General features: G+C 39.3%; 1 protein-coding gene and 2 long non-coding RNA genes across 3 annotated transcripts; 2 read left to right on the forward strand and 1 right to left on the reverse strand.

The window, feature by feature from the left end:
- The first annotated feature begins 798 nt into the window (after window positions 1-798).
- cldn7a (claudin 7a) lies at window positions 799-7,599 on the forward strand. Its single transcript, XM_084924543.1, has 4 exons — window positions 799-1,363; window positions 4,189-4,353; window positions 5,858-5,942; window positions 6,495-7,599. Exons 1-4 carry the CDS (start codon window positions 1,141-1,143, stop codon window positions 6,661-6,663), a joined length of 642 nt encoding a protein of 213 aa, XP_084780669.1. The 5' UTR covers window positions 799-1,140; the 3' UTR covers window positions 6,664-7,599.
- A 938-nt stretch (window positions 7,600-8,537) lies between these two features.
- LOC146391569 (uncharacterized) lies at window positions 8,538-12,285 on the reverse strand. The gene is made up of 3 exons (XR_014799939.1): window positions 12,005-12,285; window positions 11,341-11,682; window positions 8,538-10,135 (listed from the first exon to the last, which is right to left on the reverse strand). It is a non-coding gene; the product is annotated as an uncharacterized LOC146391569 (long non-coding RNA).
- A 2,523-nt stretch (window positions 12,286-14,808) lies between these two features.
- LOC146391570 (uncharacterized) lies at window positions 14,809-15,873 on the forward strand. The gene is made up of 4 exons (XR_014799941.1): window positions 14,809-15,005; window positions 15,197-15,244; window positions 15,474-15,578; window positions 15,685-15,873. It is a non-coding gene; the product is annotated as an uncharacterized LOC146391570 (long non-coding RNA).
- Window positions 15,874-17,542: the final 1,669 nt, after the last annotated feature.

Consider the following 17,542-nt stretch of genomic DNA (forward strand, 5'->3'; position numbering starts at 1 on the left):
TCTGCAGTTCTTGCCCTTTTTAGATAAGATAAGAAAAGATAAGATAAGATAAGATAAGATAAGATAACCTAAAACACTAGAATAGGATAAGATAATAAGAATAAGATACTATATATAATAGAATAAAATACAAAGTTGTCAAAAAAAAGAGAATTGCACTTAGTGTTATTGCACAAGTGTGGATCTGTGTGTTTGGTCAGCTGTGAAGTCCTTGTTGTAAGGAAAGACCTGATAAATACAGTGAGATGGGAAATGCTCATCAATAAAGAAACGTAATTTTCTCTAGACTAAGTCACACATTTCTCAAGGCTTCCTTTTTTCAGACATAGTAGATGCCGCTATGAAGCTTTAATTGTTTTGTTGAGTGAGAGCAAGGTTCCTCTTTAGGTGTGTTTCTGTACTTCTTGCATGCTCTGCATACTTCTGTAAAGAATTCACTAAAAACATTGTTTTAAATAAAGCAAGGCCAAGACACCTGCAGGTAACTGCTACACAACGGTACATTTAACTCTTACAGTTAAACTTACTGTAGGTTTGAGTCATATCATCAAATTGTGTCTCCAACATACAGCACATTCAGCAGCCTGTCACATATTTATTCCTGTTTTGATCTTTAATAACTTTCACGGATCTTTAGAAAATGTTCAACAGTGTTTTTTATGTTATTTGACGCTTCAATATGTCCTTTCAGTCTCATACGTTACCACAGAAAAACTTTTGAGAAGTTAGGTTTAAAAAAACAACAAAACAAAAAAACAAAACAAAACTAACGTTGACTTCAGACTACTCATCCTGAGTGATGGCAGCTGAACAGCGCAGGAATTCACAGAGACGAATTGTCGGGGGGAAAGACGACCTGTGGCTTTGCTGGAAGCGGTGGGGGCATTTCCCAGCAGAGCAGAGAAAACTGCGACTCCATGCATCAGCGGGCATGATAATTACACACCCACTTCCATCATCACCAGCAACTTAGATGCCCATCCCCAACTAAAGACCCCCGCCACACACTTCTGCACGGACACGGACACTACCTGCGACTTTTGCATCATTTCCTGACTAATAAGAACAGACACTTTAGAAGTTCTGTAACTCGAGCAAAGTGAAACGAACACCGGATCCTGTTAGAGGTTCATTAAGAGCATGGCCAACTCCGGGATCCAGCTGCTGGGATTTTTCCTATCATTAATAGGTATTGTCGGTCTGATCATCGGGACTATCCTGCCGCAATGGAAGATGTCCGCGTACATCGGAGACAACATCATCACAGCTGTAGCCATGTACCAGGGACTCTGGATGTCCTGCGCTTTCCAAAGTACCGGGCAGCTCCAGTGTAAAATCTACGACTCCATCCTGCAGCTCGACAGTAAGTGGCGCATTTTGGTTTAAAAAACGTCAGTTCTGTTAACACAAATACACGATGCAAAGCAAAAAAGTAAAACCTGCAGGTTGTGACTGAGAAAACTCTTTGTTATCTCATTTAAAGCGATCTTACAGCGATGATTTGGATAATGTGCTGTCAGGCTTTAAACAGTCTCCTATTCATAAACGCCACCTGGAGACACACCTGCTCTTTCCGACGCTCAGTTGAACACGCTGTCACCACTGAACAGGTTTAGCTCCTGCAGGTACAACCTGCTCATCACAAATCATTATTAAGTAGTCCTTGTTTATTGTCTTGTCTAGTCACCATTTTATATGGAAAGTTTAAAAAAGAGGAAAATGACTTTAACTTTTAAAAGGGAACAACACACTGGCACATTCTAGGAAAACCTTTTTTAACCACATGCCATTTGGTCCAGGAATGAACCTGAGCCCCGCGTCACCACAAAGCCACCTTTAGAACACATGTGGTCAAACTCATGGCTGGAGGGCCAAATCCAGCCCCCTGCTAATTTTAAGCAAATCTTCCAGCTGGTTTAGGTCACAAAACAGTAAATTTAAAGGTTTTTCACACTGAAAGGCATGCGCTATGATACATGTAAAATACATGATCCAATTTCTATTTTATTTTTGAATATAGTTGTCATATCATGTTTTTGTATTCACATGTTGACTTTAATGTTGAATAAATGGATGTGACTCCAATTGTATATAAGAAGGATGTTAATTATTGATATAATGAGGGGATTTTTTAAGTTTTAATTTATTTATTACAGTTATGAATTACATTTTTAATTCCCAGCGTGTCTCTTTGTGAAACTGAGTCCGACACCCCAGCTGTAGAATATCACGTATGGTGCAAACAGTGCAGGAGTGGCTGCTGCCAAAAGAATCTCTTTCATACCTCAACTGTAGCTTCACAAGAACAAGTACAGAAAAAAATGATTTAAATACTCGATATCTTCAAACTCACAGGAAGAGCAGTGACCTCTGTTTGTAAGCTGGCTACAAAAAGAAAAAACAAGCAAAAAACTGACAGACAGTGCTACTTCTTTACTGATGATGATGAAAAATGTAAACTTTTTCACATCTGCTGTTATAGTTAGTACAGGACACATTCTTAAATGAAGGATAACACACTGTGGATACTAAAGCTGTGCATGATGGGTGTGTGTTGGCCCACTTCAGTGGTTTGTTGTAATGCTGTCATGCTGTATTAGCTGAAATGATGATGGCCTCAGGCTGTCCTCTGTATCTGTCTCTGAATCGGTTTTTGAGGTCGCACCCCCCCCCCCCCCAAAAAAAAAACCAAACAAACAAAAAACAAAACAAAAACAAAACAACAACAACAAAAAAGAAAGAAAGAGAAAGAAAAATGGTTTGTCTAATTACACCAACACTGAGAAAAGTGGCCTGAATTGGTTTACTAAAGCATAAAGCGCTATACAAATACAGGCCATTTACCATTTTTACCATTTACTATGTAATTAAAATGTTATTTCTAAGACACCTTTCAGGATAAACACCCTACACAATAAAATACCAGAGGATAAATTCTCTGATTCTTATATAGCACTTTTCTACTCTCCTGGAGCACTCAGTGTTCACTCATTCACTGTTTTCTGTGCTCTTATGTGCATAGAAAACACATGTGCATCTTATGTGAACACTGTGACAGAGAACAACTTGGGGTTAGCGGCCTTCACTGGCATGCAGGCTCGGAGAGTCAGGGATCAAACCATGAACCTTCCAATCAGCAGAGCACCTGCTCTACCTCCCTCCTGAGCTACAGCCACCCACCGCAACCTATAAGATAAAAACAGAGCTAACCAAATGCATAATGGCCTTATACAAAATCTATCATTGTACATGGTGTATATAAAGTATACAACTTTATTTATTATGAGATAATTTAGCTGTTATTTTTTTTTTGAGAACAAGAAAAGCTACAGTGTCCTACAAGCGTCCCATTGTAGAGTGTAATCACACGACCAAACATTATTAGCATATGTGGAACAGCAGACACTCCAAGCCAGGATACAGTGTATCCTTCTCTGCTCTCATTTTACTGTATAATGACCCTGTTGCTTGGCATTTCCCACTGTTTTATATTCTGTTTCTGCATCCTCCTCTCCCCTGCCTCTCTCCACCCATCACTCCCTCACTGCAAAAGGTTTTGTTTGTTTGGGCAGAGCAGGGATGGCCTAGACTGGCACAGACTGGTTCTACCGTAGGTGGACAGGGGGGAGAGACAAAAGGGGTCTCACCCTGTGATAGGTTTATAGTGTGTGTGTGTGTGTGTGTGTGTGGGGGGGGGGAACTGACAGATGAGAATCATGACAGCAATGTTTCCACGGGCCTCCTCAAAGGGAAGACATTCGAGGGCGTAAGATGTGTTCCTTCATACTGTTTATGTGTGCTCATGTGTATCCCATGGTTTCCCTTCCAGGAAAAGCTCACATTAAAATGTCTTCACAGGCTAATGCAAATGTAATTCACAACCTGGACAGCCACATAAAGCCTCCTTGATATGTTGGAGGCTGTTTGTTAGTCTTTATTATTTTCTGTTTTGTGACTCCTCATTTGCACTTTAACAACAGGATTATTATAAATGGTCTCATTTTAGTTTAGTTTTTCTTTTTTAGACATTACTGTATGAAACAAAACAAATTATTTTCTTAAAATGCACACCCACATTCCACAACACAAAAGGTCATTTATTCTCAGGCTCCCAGCAACACACTGTTCTGTTACATTTCCTCTGCTTCATCGTTTTCTGTTGCCTTTCTTTCTCTTCCTCTGCTCCAGGTTCGCTCCAGGCCACTCGTGCCCTGATGATAGTTGGCATCATTGTTTCCATTGCAGGTCTGGGTGTAGCCTGCATGGGAATGAAGTGCACCACCTGTGGAGGAAGTGACAGACTACGCAAGGCCCGCATTGCCATGACAGGAGGCATCATCCTGTTAGTGGGAGGTGAGGGAGCTTACCAAAGAACCTAATTTGGCAAAGACCAGTGAATAGAATAGAACAGAATAGAATTCAACTTTATTGTCATTGCACATGTCACAAGTACAAGGCAACAAAATGCAGTTTGCATCCATCCAGAAGTGCTTTAGCCATGATATAGATATATTACAAAATATATATTAGCAATAATATAATAATATAGGTATATAGATATATATGACTGATTGGTGTAAGATTTAAACTGTCAAAATGTTATATCATACAAAGGTTTTCACATAGGGTCATACATGGTAATACAATGATGTTGTGCAGGCTAATTTAGCTTTGAAAAATATCTTGTTACATTATAAGATTACCTCCAATAAAAAGTAATCTGTCATGCTACAGCATTACCTGATGAGAAAAATAAATCTTCAGAGTACTTTGGCATTACCAATAATGCAGAAGACTTGCTAATTTTACTCAGAAACCTTTATCTTAAAAGCTTGCTGTTGTGTTTTCTGAGCTTTAGCACATGTGTCAGTTATTAAAGCTATTTACAGAACCTTGTGAAACACGTCTGATCAGGAAAAAGTGTACTTCTTACAACGTTTAAATATGACGGTACTTTGTTACTTTAAGCAAAAATGCTAATAACCGCAAATCTACCATGCTGATGTTGGCTAGAGTCTTTACCATATTAACTATCTTGGTTTAGCCAGTTAGCATGCTAATGTTTGTGAAGAGCATGCTAATATTCGTGAAGACAGTTGTTGGATATTTCGTGAATGTGTGATGAATTAGCTTTGAATTAGCTTTCCAGATAACGTACTGCAGCTTTGCTAGCTACCATATGAGACGGCTAATTGTAAAATAGCCCGTTTAAACCCAAACGTTTGTTTTTGCACCAAGAAATGAATGACACTATTATAGTTAATGTTCAGGGAAAAATTACATTTTAACATTTACCTTTCCATCCATGTCCTGGTTGACGTGAAGCATTACAAATAGTAGATATGTTACAATAACTCAAAGCAACACTCAACACGAGCTTGCTGGAAGAACATGCTAATATTGTTGTCTTCCTTTCCAAATATATATTAAAAGGGATGATTCTCACTGATTTGTGTTTGTCAGTATTTCATCACTATATTGTATAAAACATACACATTCAGTGTAATAGCTTCCTGTGATCCAATAAATAATGCAATCCATTTATGTAATTCCATCAAAGCACAATTGCCTAGATGTCCTGCACATCATACAGTAGGTGGGAGGAGGTTTGATCCCCACTCCAAAAAGCTTTCTACCCACCCATCTTCTCTGGCCCTCCAGAGGTCATTAGAATGAATGAATCCTGGCACTGAATCTAAGATCAGAGCTCTAACTGGCTCTGAAGAGAACAGAAACACTAAAAGCTAATTGTTCTGGAGTCAATAGCTAGCCGCCTGGTGACTGTATAAAGGGAATAAAAGCCTGGCTGGGCTTTCTCTGGCTTTGACGATGTGTTGATCGACTTTTGATCTTGCAGGGCTGTGTGCCATCGTAGCGTGCTCCTGGTTTGCTCACAATGTCATCAGGGCTTTTTATAATCCCTACACTCCAGTCAACACCAAGTAAGCAATCTAAAAGCACCCATTTCTTTCCTTTTTTTCTGTTTTACTGTTATTTTGATTTAAATGCATTTATGTATTATTATGCATAAAAATTATGTTTTTCCTTTAGTACTGTAGCTAAAACTGTTGTGGGAGAACAGTGCATTTTGTTCTTTTACAGCAGTGATAAGCTAGTTATGTGACATAAAAATCTGGATGTCATCTGATCAGCTCAAACTAAATCTGTGTTTATGCTACTGGGTGAATGAGGCTCATAGTAGAAAAGTTTTTTTTTTTTTTTATCTCTCACTCCGGCTTATAGAGCTCTGGGGACAGTCCATGTCTATTATGCCTTAAAAAAACCCTTAAAAACGCCAATCTTGTGATTTAATGCTATTTTCATACTATATGTTCTTTCTCTTACTCTCTTTGCTCTTTGCGTTGATGCACTACTTGCTTTTGAAACATAACAACTGCATAAATGACACCAGTGCAGGTTACTTCATTAACACATCAGTTTTGCCTTTGTGTGTAATATTGAAGCTGAGGATTGGGGTTGCCTTGTCTTTCCAGGTTTGAGTTTGGTGCAGCCATCTTCATCGCGTGGGGCGGTTCTCTCCTAGATGTCTTAGGTGGGGCCATGTTGGCTGCTTCTTGTCCAAGGAAGAAGCAAGTGTCCAAGTACCCAGCCATCGGCAGTACCCGCTCAGGCCCTCCAAGCAGCACTAAGGAATATGTCTGAGATTCCCCAACCATGTAGCCAGGAACTTTAAAAGAAGCTGAGGAGAAGGATCCTCTTCAGCATCAGCGAGGCACAAAACCGAAGATGTATGGATGATTGTGAATCACATGGAGGCAGGAAGTACTGAAAAAGGACTTTCTTTACTTTGTGTTCAGGCCTTTGATGACCCTTTGATTATTAAGCAGCACCCTCAATTGTTTAATGACGGATGTCTCTCACCCAATCCATACATTCCTCCATTGTTTACAAGTAGTCTTCACAAATACATTATAATTGGATGTCCTGACTTAATAGACAAACCCTCTTGGGCTGCTCTTGAATTGCAGCCTAAATGGTGGGTTATAGCCAATACTTGCGCCCTCATGTTAGAACCAGCATTTATTAGCATTTGCCATGTAATTGAAAGTAATCAATTACAGTTTGGTGAGTAGTCTGCAAGTCAACACGCTGTCCAACACAGGAACACGGTGACAATACAGCATTTTATATCAACTGTTAGTACCAAAATAGATGTCACAATGAGCAGGGTGTGATTTCACACGCTGCGATGACACAGGCCATTTGCTACAGGACTCCCCACAGCTTTTCATACCAGCATGTTACAAAGCCTGTTCAGATATAAAATATCTGATGTTGTAGTCATCGTGCCATTATCGCTCTATTGGCCTTTCCATCAGCCACTGAGGTTAAACTGCAACTATTTATTTTGTCAACTGTAGGGCTTTACTCGTGTAGATTTGCACGATTGTTAGTTCACTGTAGCTTCTTGTAGCTTTCACAATTTAGTGTTTTTTAAATGTTCTGAACAGTTGGTTCTATGTTTGTAAATGCCATAGGTTTATATACTTTTAGCAGATAACAGCAGCATGGAAAATGTATGAAAGAATATTTTTAACATGTCCATCAGTACTTAAATAATAAAGATATTGCAACATTGTTAACTGTGTCGTGGTCCATCAAACTGGTTATATGGTTGTTTTCTCCAGTGCAGTAGCACAGTAACATTTCTACTGACAGTCTTTTCATAGATTTTGCACTTTCTGTTTCATTTGAACTAGTAAAAGTAAAGTAGTAAAGTTTTTGAAGCCATTCATAACATTCATCAAAGCTTATGTTGTGTAAAACCTTTAGAGAACCTTCATGGAAGACTGGATAATGGTTCTTTGAAGTGTGTTTGCAGCTTTTAAAAAAATCTGCTAGGAGCATTCTCAGAACCTTTAGAGAACCCTCTAAAGCTTCTCTGAATGTGGTCATTTTCAACTTTTAAAGAACCTTAAAGGAACCTTTTATAAAACACATTTATGTGGAACCTTTAAATAACCTTCAGGGAGCAGTTTATTAGTAATTAATAGTCAATACTAAATGTTAGTAACTTTATCAGAGTTCTTAATGCTTTAAGTATGTTGTTTAGAGTCTTAATTTACCCCTACAGACACCTAATTGATGAAAACATTTAGAGTGACGTTATGCGAGTTACTGTATGCTTCCTTTGAGCTTGAAGTAGTCTGGCTATTCTCCTATGAACTCTGACATCTACAAGGTATTATCACCCAAAGAACTGTTGCTCACTCTTCTTTGGCCATTCTCTATACACCATAGAGAATGGTGTATAGATGCTGATCTGCTGTTAAAATGCCAGCAGATCAGCAGTTTCTGAAATATTCAGACCAGCCTGTCTGGCACCAACAACCAACCCACATTCAAAGTCACTTAAATCAACTTTTGTTCTCCATTTTGATGCTCGGTTTGAACTTCAGCAGGTCATCTCGATCACGTCTACATGCTGTTGAGCAGGTGTACCTAATAAAGTGGCTGCAAGTTTATCTGCGTGATAAAAAGAGTTCAGAGTCAGCCGAACCACAGAAACACAGTGATTCCACAAAGATTCATGTTTTATTTCCCAGGATGCTTTATGAAAAGTTATTTCCATGCAAAGATCAAAACAACTATCTTTGAGTCAGAGAGCAAGCTGTGAGGTGCAGTGCTCCCATGACGCCAACAAATTAAGTAACGAGCCAGCAAAAAACAGGAACATGACATCAACATGAGCCGCCTTTTATAGACAACACCATCTGAACCCGAGAGAGCCACTGCCAGCTTAAAAAAAATCCAAAGATTGTCTCTGCAGCGAGGGTGCTCGTTTCTGTGACCTCACACTGTAATTATAAAGTCTGACACAATAGTTCACCTAAACCTGAAAGACATTACCACACCACGTGGGTGTAGTTCACAAAGCAGATTAGTGCTTTTTAGAAATAAACATAAATACAATTAAGTTTGACCTTTACACGTCGGCATGCCAATCAGAGTCAATTTCTTTAAGCATCAATCTGATGTAGCATCAGGAATCATTTGGCAATTTCATCAGTCATTTACTGTACACATTTTGTTTTATTGTCCTCACAGTCATGTAGCCAAACTGGGAAAGCCTGCATTAGGAAACACACAAAGCTCTATGAAGCCGTTGTTGTTTACTGCCGAGTCAGCAGCTCAAAACCACCAATGAGCTCAGGGAAACGCTGACTCTACCAGATCTGAAGAGCAAAACGGTGGTTTGGTTTATCAAAGTCTACTACGTAGCCCTTAAATAACAGGATGCCAGTCACAGGTTTTGATGCTTCATGCATAGAATTCTGCAACATGTCACTGCACATAACAGGCATTCCCACAAAGTGCACCATTTGGAAACATAATAAAAATCTCACTGAAGCGTTACCTGCTCAGAAACAAGTAAAAAAACAAAACCAAACAGATGCCGTAACATCACAACAAAGTGTCTCATTTTCTAAATAATAAATTATTAGCATTAGTTTTTCTCCTTTTGTTTTTTGTTTTTTTAAAGCAACTAGCGAGCTTTCATCCACTGGATAATAGTACACCACTTGGATCAGTGAGAGAGTAGAGAATGATAGTCATTGCACAACCAAAGCTTAACAATTCACCTGTCCGATACACATTAACAGGCTTGTGTTCCAACACAAGCAGCCCACGGGTAATCAGTAACCCTCACCAGTAAACAGGCAGGCGAGAGGATGCTTGTCATCTAACCGTTTGCTCAGTGCAACTTTAAAAATGTAGCCCTTGAGAAGAAGCTCTGAAAAAATATAGACACTTCCTTCAAATCTTTCTTAAATCCTGATAGTCCACTACCTACCGAGGTATAGTGTAGAGAGCGATGCAATACGAATTCATTCACAGTCTGACCAAAGTTAAGTTAAATAAGCGCTATATACACAGTCAGGGCTTCAACAGGCGATAAATGAGCCGTTTTTTAGCCTTGAAGAAGCTTCAGTAGGACACTTGACAGGAGCAAGGACAAGATCGCTGTCAGAGGGTGTGGGGGTGGGTTTGGCGACCCGGGGGTTTTCTTTTTTGGCACATCTTGGTGAAGCTTAGGAGATGGGTGACAGGGATACAGGGCACTGCCCGTTGTTGTTCATGATGTCATCCAAGTCTTCATCATCCAGGTCCACTGAGGTGGAAAAAGCAAACAAGCAGTTATTATAATAATCACATATTAGCTACGATTCAGTTCAGTTTTATTTTTATAGTGCCAACTCACAACAACAGTCACCTCAAGGCGCTTTATATTGTAAGGCAGATCCTAGAATAATACATACAGAGAAAAAACAAACAAAAATATGACCCCCTATGAACAAGCACTTTGGCGAGAGTGGGAAGGAAAAACTCCCTTTTAACAGGAAGAAACCTCCGGCAGAATCAGGCTCAGGGAGGGGCGGGGCCATCTGCTGTGACCGATTGCGGTGAGAGGAACAAAGCAGGAGATTAGCTACTTAGGCAAAATGAAATTTAAAGGGGCAAGAAGGGTAAGTTCAAATCAAACATTGCTTTTTTTTTTTTTTTAAATAATTTGACAAAAAGATTGACCACCCTTGTATCTATATGTTAAAAATTAAGCCATTGTGGGTAGCCAGTTAGCTTAGCATAGCATTACCACTGGAAATTGGGGTAAACAGCTAGCTTGCCTCTAAAAACAAACGTTCCTAAAAGCCGTTTGACACAGGGTTAACATGCTAGCCATTTCCACTAAGCTATGTTTTCTGCTTTTTATCTTAGCCAGGCTAAGCTACAGTCACGCTGTATTAAAGACGTAAGAGTGATGTCACTTTCTTTATCTAACTAGTTACTTATTTGTAACACCTAATTTTCCATTTTCAGATATCACGGTGAATGCCACAATCAGTGTATCGCTGCACGCCTACTTGTGGGTTATTTTTTTTCTATAGTTGCTTGATTTTGTTTCAGTTCAATTCAATTTTATTTATATAGTGCCAAATCACAACAAAAGTCGCCTCAAGGCGGAGTTTCAATGGAGTTTGATTTGTCTTTACTTAATTCTTTAATTGTAACCTTGCTTATGTCTGCCCATTGACTTGTTCTGCATTATCTATGAGACATCTTTATTTGTATACATCACTGCTGACTGAAACACACATACAAATATAATAGCAACATTTTATCCACCTTATAAATATTTATGACTAATCCAATACAGTTCAACAGCCAATGAGGAGCTCTGACATATCTACTGCTACTGTTATGTTTTATTACATATGTGCATAGAACAAATGCATGTGCTGCCTGCTATACTGTCATTGTGTAATTGTAAACTGTGTAGGTGGGGTCATCACTTCATACTTCTATATGGAGCCTCACCTTTCTTGGACCGACCGATCTGGCCTAGTTTGGGTGCCCTCTGTCCGAGCCTCTGAGGGTTGGGCCCGCCACCGTGGCCGTTGACCTGGGGGTGTCCCGGGTTGAACTGCCCCGCCGGGCCGGGCTGCCTGGGCGGCCCGCTGGGAGGGATGAGCTCGGGGATACCTGAAGCACCGTACATCTCTGGGAGGCGTCCTTTAGTGTCAGACCGCTAGATGTCCGCACAGCCCAAGCTTTGTGTCGTGATGGAAAGCTTCGCACTTCCGCAATGGTATTAACCGATGAATGTATGGGCAACAGACGACTAAATACTGGAAATTACAGAAGGGAAGTCCGCCAAACCTGTCAATCAAAGTGAACACGTTTGTCAAAAAACGCGAGTGAGAGAGCGAAAAGCTCTGCCAGGTGTCTCTCAACACTTATCGGCTGTTTACACTACAATAAGCCGTGTACTCGTACGTGTTTTCAGTTGTATTACTACTATCAGGTGTAGCTCCCTTCCTGCCCACTACAACAGCACGGCGACACAAAGCGTGTCTTCGGTCGATCTACTCGCTATAGTCAGAATAAGAAAAGCTTTTCCACCCGTCTCTAAACAACAGTAACTCAGCGGTTTCTCTACAATACGCTTAAAATATGACTAAATATAAAAATACGGCCTCACCTTCGTTTCTTTGAGGCCGCAGTAAAGAGCTGAATTCGGTAAAAGCCGCTTCTGAGAACCGTGTTGTTGTTTATCAGCGCTGTTTCTCTCTCTCCCTCTGTTGGCACGGCGTTGAGGAAGCGTCGATTTAAAGGGGCCTCTCAGCGTTTTCTCGGCCTTGGGGATTTCCTCGTATTGTGTCTTGACTCATAGCGTCTTACGGACGTCACCGGGCGGTTGACAGCGCTGAACTTCAGATTATACAGTGGAGGTGTGCCAAAGTTCCGAGGGCTCAATGCGTAATTACGCACCTCTTGTAACGAGAGAGTGACTCTAGAGCCAACCAATGACGGACGGTGTTCAATAACACCCCTCCCCCCCTCCACCCACCCCATACACACCACATAGAATGCTTCATGTCGGGTACTTCACGTCAACCCCCTCTTCCAGAGACTTTCATTTCATTTCATATGGGGAACATGAAAGTGTTTACAGGAAGTTGTTATTTACCACAAAAGTACACAACTTTTTGTCAGCTTTGACACTTTGTTCTTTTTTCAGGTTACTGCAGTATGCTGTGGCCTTGAGTCAGTGTCCCTGGCAATGTCTGAGTTCACCTTCACTTATCTAAGCAACCTGACTTAACCCCAGCCACTTACCTCTGCCACTTATTGACTAAATGAAACAGACAAAAACAAATCTTTAACTTCTTAAACAACACTGTCAGTGATTACAAATTCACTGCCCTGCATTTGGATCAAACTTAAGTGGTCTTTTGTTTATAGTACAATGGAAATTCAAGAGAGTCCAAACACACCAAAAATGTTATGCTAATTTTGACAATGCATCTTTGACTCAGTGGGAACTTCATAAGTTCAGTGAAGAAAAGGCAGACTAGGCTTCAGTATGATACCATTTCCATTTTCTTTAATTAAGCTCATATCAGTCATCAACTAAAAATCATTGGTTTCCAACCAGGGGAATTATTACCAAGTACACACTTTGGTGTAGATGCAGAACAAATACTTTGTTTTAATAATTAGCCGTGAGCAGTTAGGTTATTATAGATGAAAGAATCCTGTCCCAAAGACTAAAACTAGGTTTGGAAACATATATTAATTAACTGAAAAATAAACACCCAACTTTAGAAAAATATAAAAACAACAACAACAACAACAAAAAAGACATTAAGCACTTGCAAAACTGACTAAAACAAAAATGTAAATGTTTAGTTTCAGATTGAGTCGATGGATAAAGTTTTGTTTTGTTTTGCTTGAGACGTTTGCATGACTGTGAGTCACCTTACTTTGTAAAATGTATTGAAATACTGGTTCTGATTTGGTCAAATTTTACTGATGGACAGCAAATACAAAGGTTCTTGTACAACCCCAATCCCAAAGATGTTTGCATGCAGTGTAAACTGTCAATAAAAACATAATGTGTAATTTGTAAATCCCATAAACCCATATTTTATTCAAATGTTTGAACGGAGAAAATGTACCATTTTATGGAAAACTGAATTCATTTTAAATTTCATGACAGAAACACATCTCAAAAAAGTTTGTGCTGGTTCATGTTTATCATTGTGTAGCATCCCTTCTCCTACCTAGGCAGTCCATAACAATCTAGGAACTGAGGAGGCCAGCTGCAGGACTTTTGGCAGAGGAACGTTGCCCCATTCTTCTTAACAGTCGTCTGCACTGCAGGCAGATCAGCTCAGCACCTGGAATCTTTCACTATGAAGCCATATTGTTGGAGTAGATGCAGTATGCAGTTCGGCATCTGGCTGTGAAGATATGTTGCTCTAAAACATGCAAATACTGTTCAGCATTGATGATGCCTTTTAGATGTGCCTGCCTAAAACGGCATAGCCTGCATTTATGAATGACACGGTGAACTGCATTCATAGACAGTGATTTCTAGAAGTGTTCTTGGGTCCATGCAGTGATTTCCATGAGAGAATCATGCCTATTTTCAATGCTGTGCTGCTCGACTGCCAGAGTATCACGGACATCTAATGTTGAATGTCTTCTTTGGCCTTCTTCCTTGCGCACAGATGTTTCTCCAGATTTTCAGAATCTTTATATATTATGTAGATGATATTATATACTGTATTTAAATAATGTATGTTTTTTCATTCAAATACATTAAGTCAAATTCTTTCTAAACAGACAGTTTTTGTTTTTATGGCAGATTCGAGAATCTTAATCTCTGCTTTCTGTATTCTGTTGCTAATAAGATATGTGTTTATAAATCATTGCATTCTGTTTTTATTTACTTATATGCAATAACCCAACTTGTTTGGAGTTGGAGTTTACATTCCCATGAATAGTAGGGTTAGTTTGTTTTCTCTATTTGTTATTGCAAACTAGTTAACAGGGGTTTGTTTGTTTATTTGTTGCATTTACTGCTAACAGTTCATGTCATTAATGAAACAGCCATATTTGTGTAAAGCCAGAAGTCAAGATTGTTACATAAAAACGGTAAAAAACAGTTTATGTTTATGTGCTGCTTAGAAATGTCAGTAATAGTGCAGTGGTTGTTAAACACCCATACTAATCTTTAATCTGACCAAATAGCCTCCTGTGGTGTAAACTAACAATTCTGTGGTTTTAAATGCATTAAAGCTCCTGTATGGGGAGGATTAACCCCAGTGCAGAAAAGAAAACAATACTCCGGGTCACTTGCATTCAGCTCACAGTTTTTGAGAGGGTGTTATCTCCATGTTTATCACATTTTACAGGTGAGCCCATGCACAGCTGAGAGATTATCCAAGTAAAAAATTCTTAGACATGCCAAGACTGATCTGAAACACAAACTGTAGACCCCACATGGATACGCACCGTCTGGGCAGCTATATAACTGTCGGCATAAGCAATCCGCAGACTCAGAGTTCCTCGTCGTCCCAACGAACACTTTGAACACTTCGGAGTAAGAAGAAACACCTTTGGCATCATGTCCAGGATCACCGCGGTAACGATCTTGCTCGTCATTCTCGTCAACAGCTTGTGCAGGAGCGCAGGTGCGCAACGGTTATTCTTTTTCACTTGTTCTGCAGAGATGTAGATGTCACAGTTTTACTCTGCAACATGGCTGTAAACAGGTGACTCTGTTAAACTGTAGACTGTGACACTGGTGTTATACAGAGTTGATGGGTAAGGTATCGCTGCTCCACATGACTGATGTCTTATTTGTTATCTTCTTCCACTGCAGCTCCTTCCCATGGAGTATCCCTGTATATTCGCAAGTGCAGATGCACAGGTGAGTGACCAGTGACCACTTTCATCTTCTTTCCGTAAAAAAATGCAAAACAAACAAAAACAAATTTACAGACATAAAACAAATATCTTAGTTCTTTGTGTTGCTATGGGCGTATTTGATGGGGTTTCCAAATGAACATTTAGGGAATTTTCTCCTAAGTTCTCTGCTATTAAAAACATTACTTTTTTATGTGGAGACAGTTACAGTGACCAGCTGTCTTCTCTTGCAGAGATTTCCACAGGCAGGTTGAAGTGTCCCAAACCGCTCGTGCCCACAAACTACAACGAGCAGCGAGATGTGTTTAAATGCGCCTGCAAAAAAATACAAGAAGAGAGTAAGTGAAACACAATCCCGTCAAGAGAGATGTTTCTCTTTCCTGTGATAATATTCAGTAAATATACTGAAGTTGTCATCATTTTTTTTCTTTTTTTGTCTTGTAGAGCGTTCAGATCTTCTGCGGTTCTGCCGTGTGATCAAGAAATACAACCTTGCTCCACTGCTCTGAGATAAACAAGTCCAGACACTGACTAACCAAACTTAATATCCTATTACGTATGACATTAATCTTGTTATGTAGATGTTTGTGATTTTTTCTGAAATTATAAATAAAGACAGATATTTTTTTATTACATAGAGTCTCGTCTCCTTTTGTGTTTCCACATATTTAACTGAAAAAGTCCTCAACCTTGAAAACAAATAAAATAAACATTTTTAATATCCTATTATTCATTTTTTGTCCTTTTTTTTAGTATTTTGAAAGTTTAAAAACATGAAAGCAATAATTATAACAATTATTGTTATATATGATCTGGTCTCACTCTGAAATGTGTTCATAGATTTCACAGAGACAATGACATAAACACACTGATTAATAGTGAACCATTTCTATGGAGGATTACTTGTTTCCCAGCTGCTTGGCCTCCAATCTTCATGTTGAACTATAGTAAAAGAAGTTCAGCACAAAAGTGAGAGTGGTTTCTATGTCATCCAGAGTTGAACAAGAGCTTAAACGGACATTTTTCCTAAATATCATCAAAGTGTGTGTTGCTTTAATGGCAGGAATGCTTGTGAAATAAATGACTCATTTCTTCAATGCTGTTATGAAATCCTCACCACACAGGCAGGAATGTCCACTGATATATAAACTGATGATACCGTTCATCTTCTTTTTTTTTTTTTAAAGGTTTATTCTTTTATGCCTTCAACTGAAAACAACAATGAAACAACAAAATCGAGACACAGAATCACTTTTCACATGTTAGCCTCACACGTCCTGTTCTTGTCTTATTGTCAGTTACTGTTAATAATCAGGTCCTACATTTCTGAGCAGACATAATATATTTTCAGGCTGCAGTATTTTTAATGCTACTGGAGCTGATTTCTGTTAGCTGTGGCCCCTGAAGAAGTAGACAAAACCTTTGTTTGATGGAGGCATCGATTCACAACTTTATCTGCCAAGACAAAGAGAAATTCAGATATCAGCACATCAGCGCTGCATATGTGGACAATAGGACCTGCCTTTGCAAATCATTTTGTGTAACTTTCAAACATTAATAGTCATTATTTCCTTGAGTTGAAAGCACTAATGAAAACAAATGACATTAGCCCATTGTGCCAACACAGGCACACTCTCTGCCACTGAATAGTGAAGTAAAACCTGTGGGTTATAAGTCCTTTTAGAGTTTTATCTGTGAACTCCAAATCCTGCAGGTCATGGGAACACAGAGGCTTGTTTTTCCAAACAATACGATCTATCTGATTTCAGATTTATAGCAGAACTCTGCAGGCAAAGCTCCATTTTGTCTCTAATGTTCATCAAAGGCTTGTAGAAGCAAGTCCACTCGGCGGTAGCCATCTTGGCAACAATTTCATGCAGTTTTTTCCAGCTAAACAAAAAAAGAAGGGGTCATATCCAGAGCATTAAAACATTAAAACTCCATGTATGGAGTGTCCACATCTAACAAATAAATTAACCAATAAACAGTCCAGTGCAACAACATGTCTGGCTCATTATCATTTAGATTGTACTACCAAATGATTCTTTGGGTCTAGTGGGTCTTACACTAAACTCTCCTACACACATCTGTTCAGGATCCATTGAGTCTCCCTCTGATGAAGCCTGGTTTAAAGTTTACACCTCAGTAATGCCACAGTGCAAAAATTGTTGCCAGCACTCTGAATCAGTTTTCCAACGATTTGGATAAGTTCTAAGATTTTACAGATGAATCCATGCAGAGCTGAGATAGCATCTGAACAAACAAAACAAAAACATTAACAAACAAGAAAACATCCCCCTTA

The sequence above is a fragment of the Perissodus microlepis genome, chromosome 3, assembly GCF_051167445.1.
Source record: "Perissodus microlepis isolate ML-2025 ecotype Zambia chromosome 3, ASM5116744v1, whole genome shotgun sequence".
Lineage (NCBI taxonomy): Eukaryota > Metazoa > Chordata > Actinopteri > Cichliformes > Cichlidae > Perissodus > Perissodus microlepis.

What these genes read in the sequence shown, in the direction of transcription:
- cldn7a (XM_084924543.1), top strand. Translation starts at nt 1,141, where the DNA reads ATGGCCAACTCCGGGATCCAGCTGCTGGGATTTTTCCTATCATTAATA. An exon ending in CATCATCCTGTTAGTGGGAG is followed by an intron (nt 4,354 to 5,857) that starts GTGAGGGAGCTT and finishes TTGATCTTGCAG; the next exon opens with GGCTGTGTGCCATCGTAGCG. An exon ending in TACACTCCAGTCAACACCAA is followed by an intron (nt 5,943 to 6,494) that starts GTAAGCAATCTA and finishes TTGTCTTTCCAG; the next exon opens with GTTTGAGTTTGGTGCAGCCA.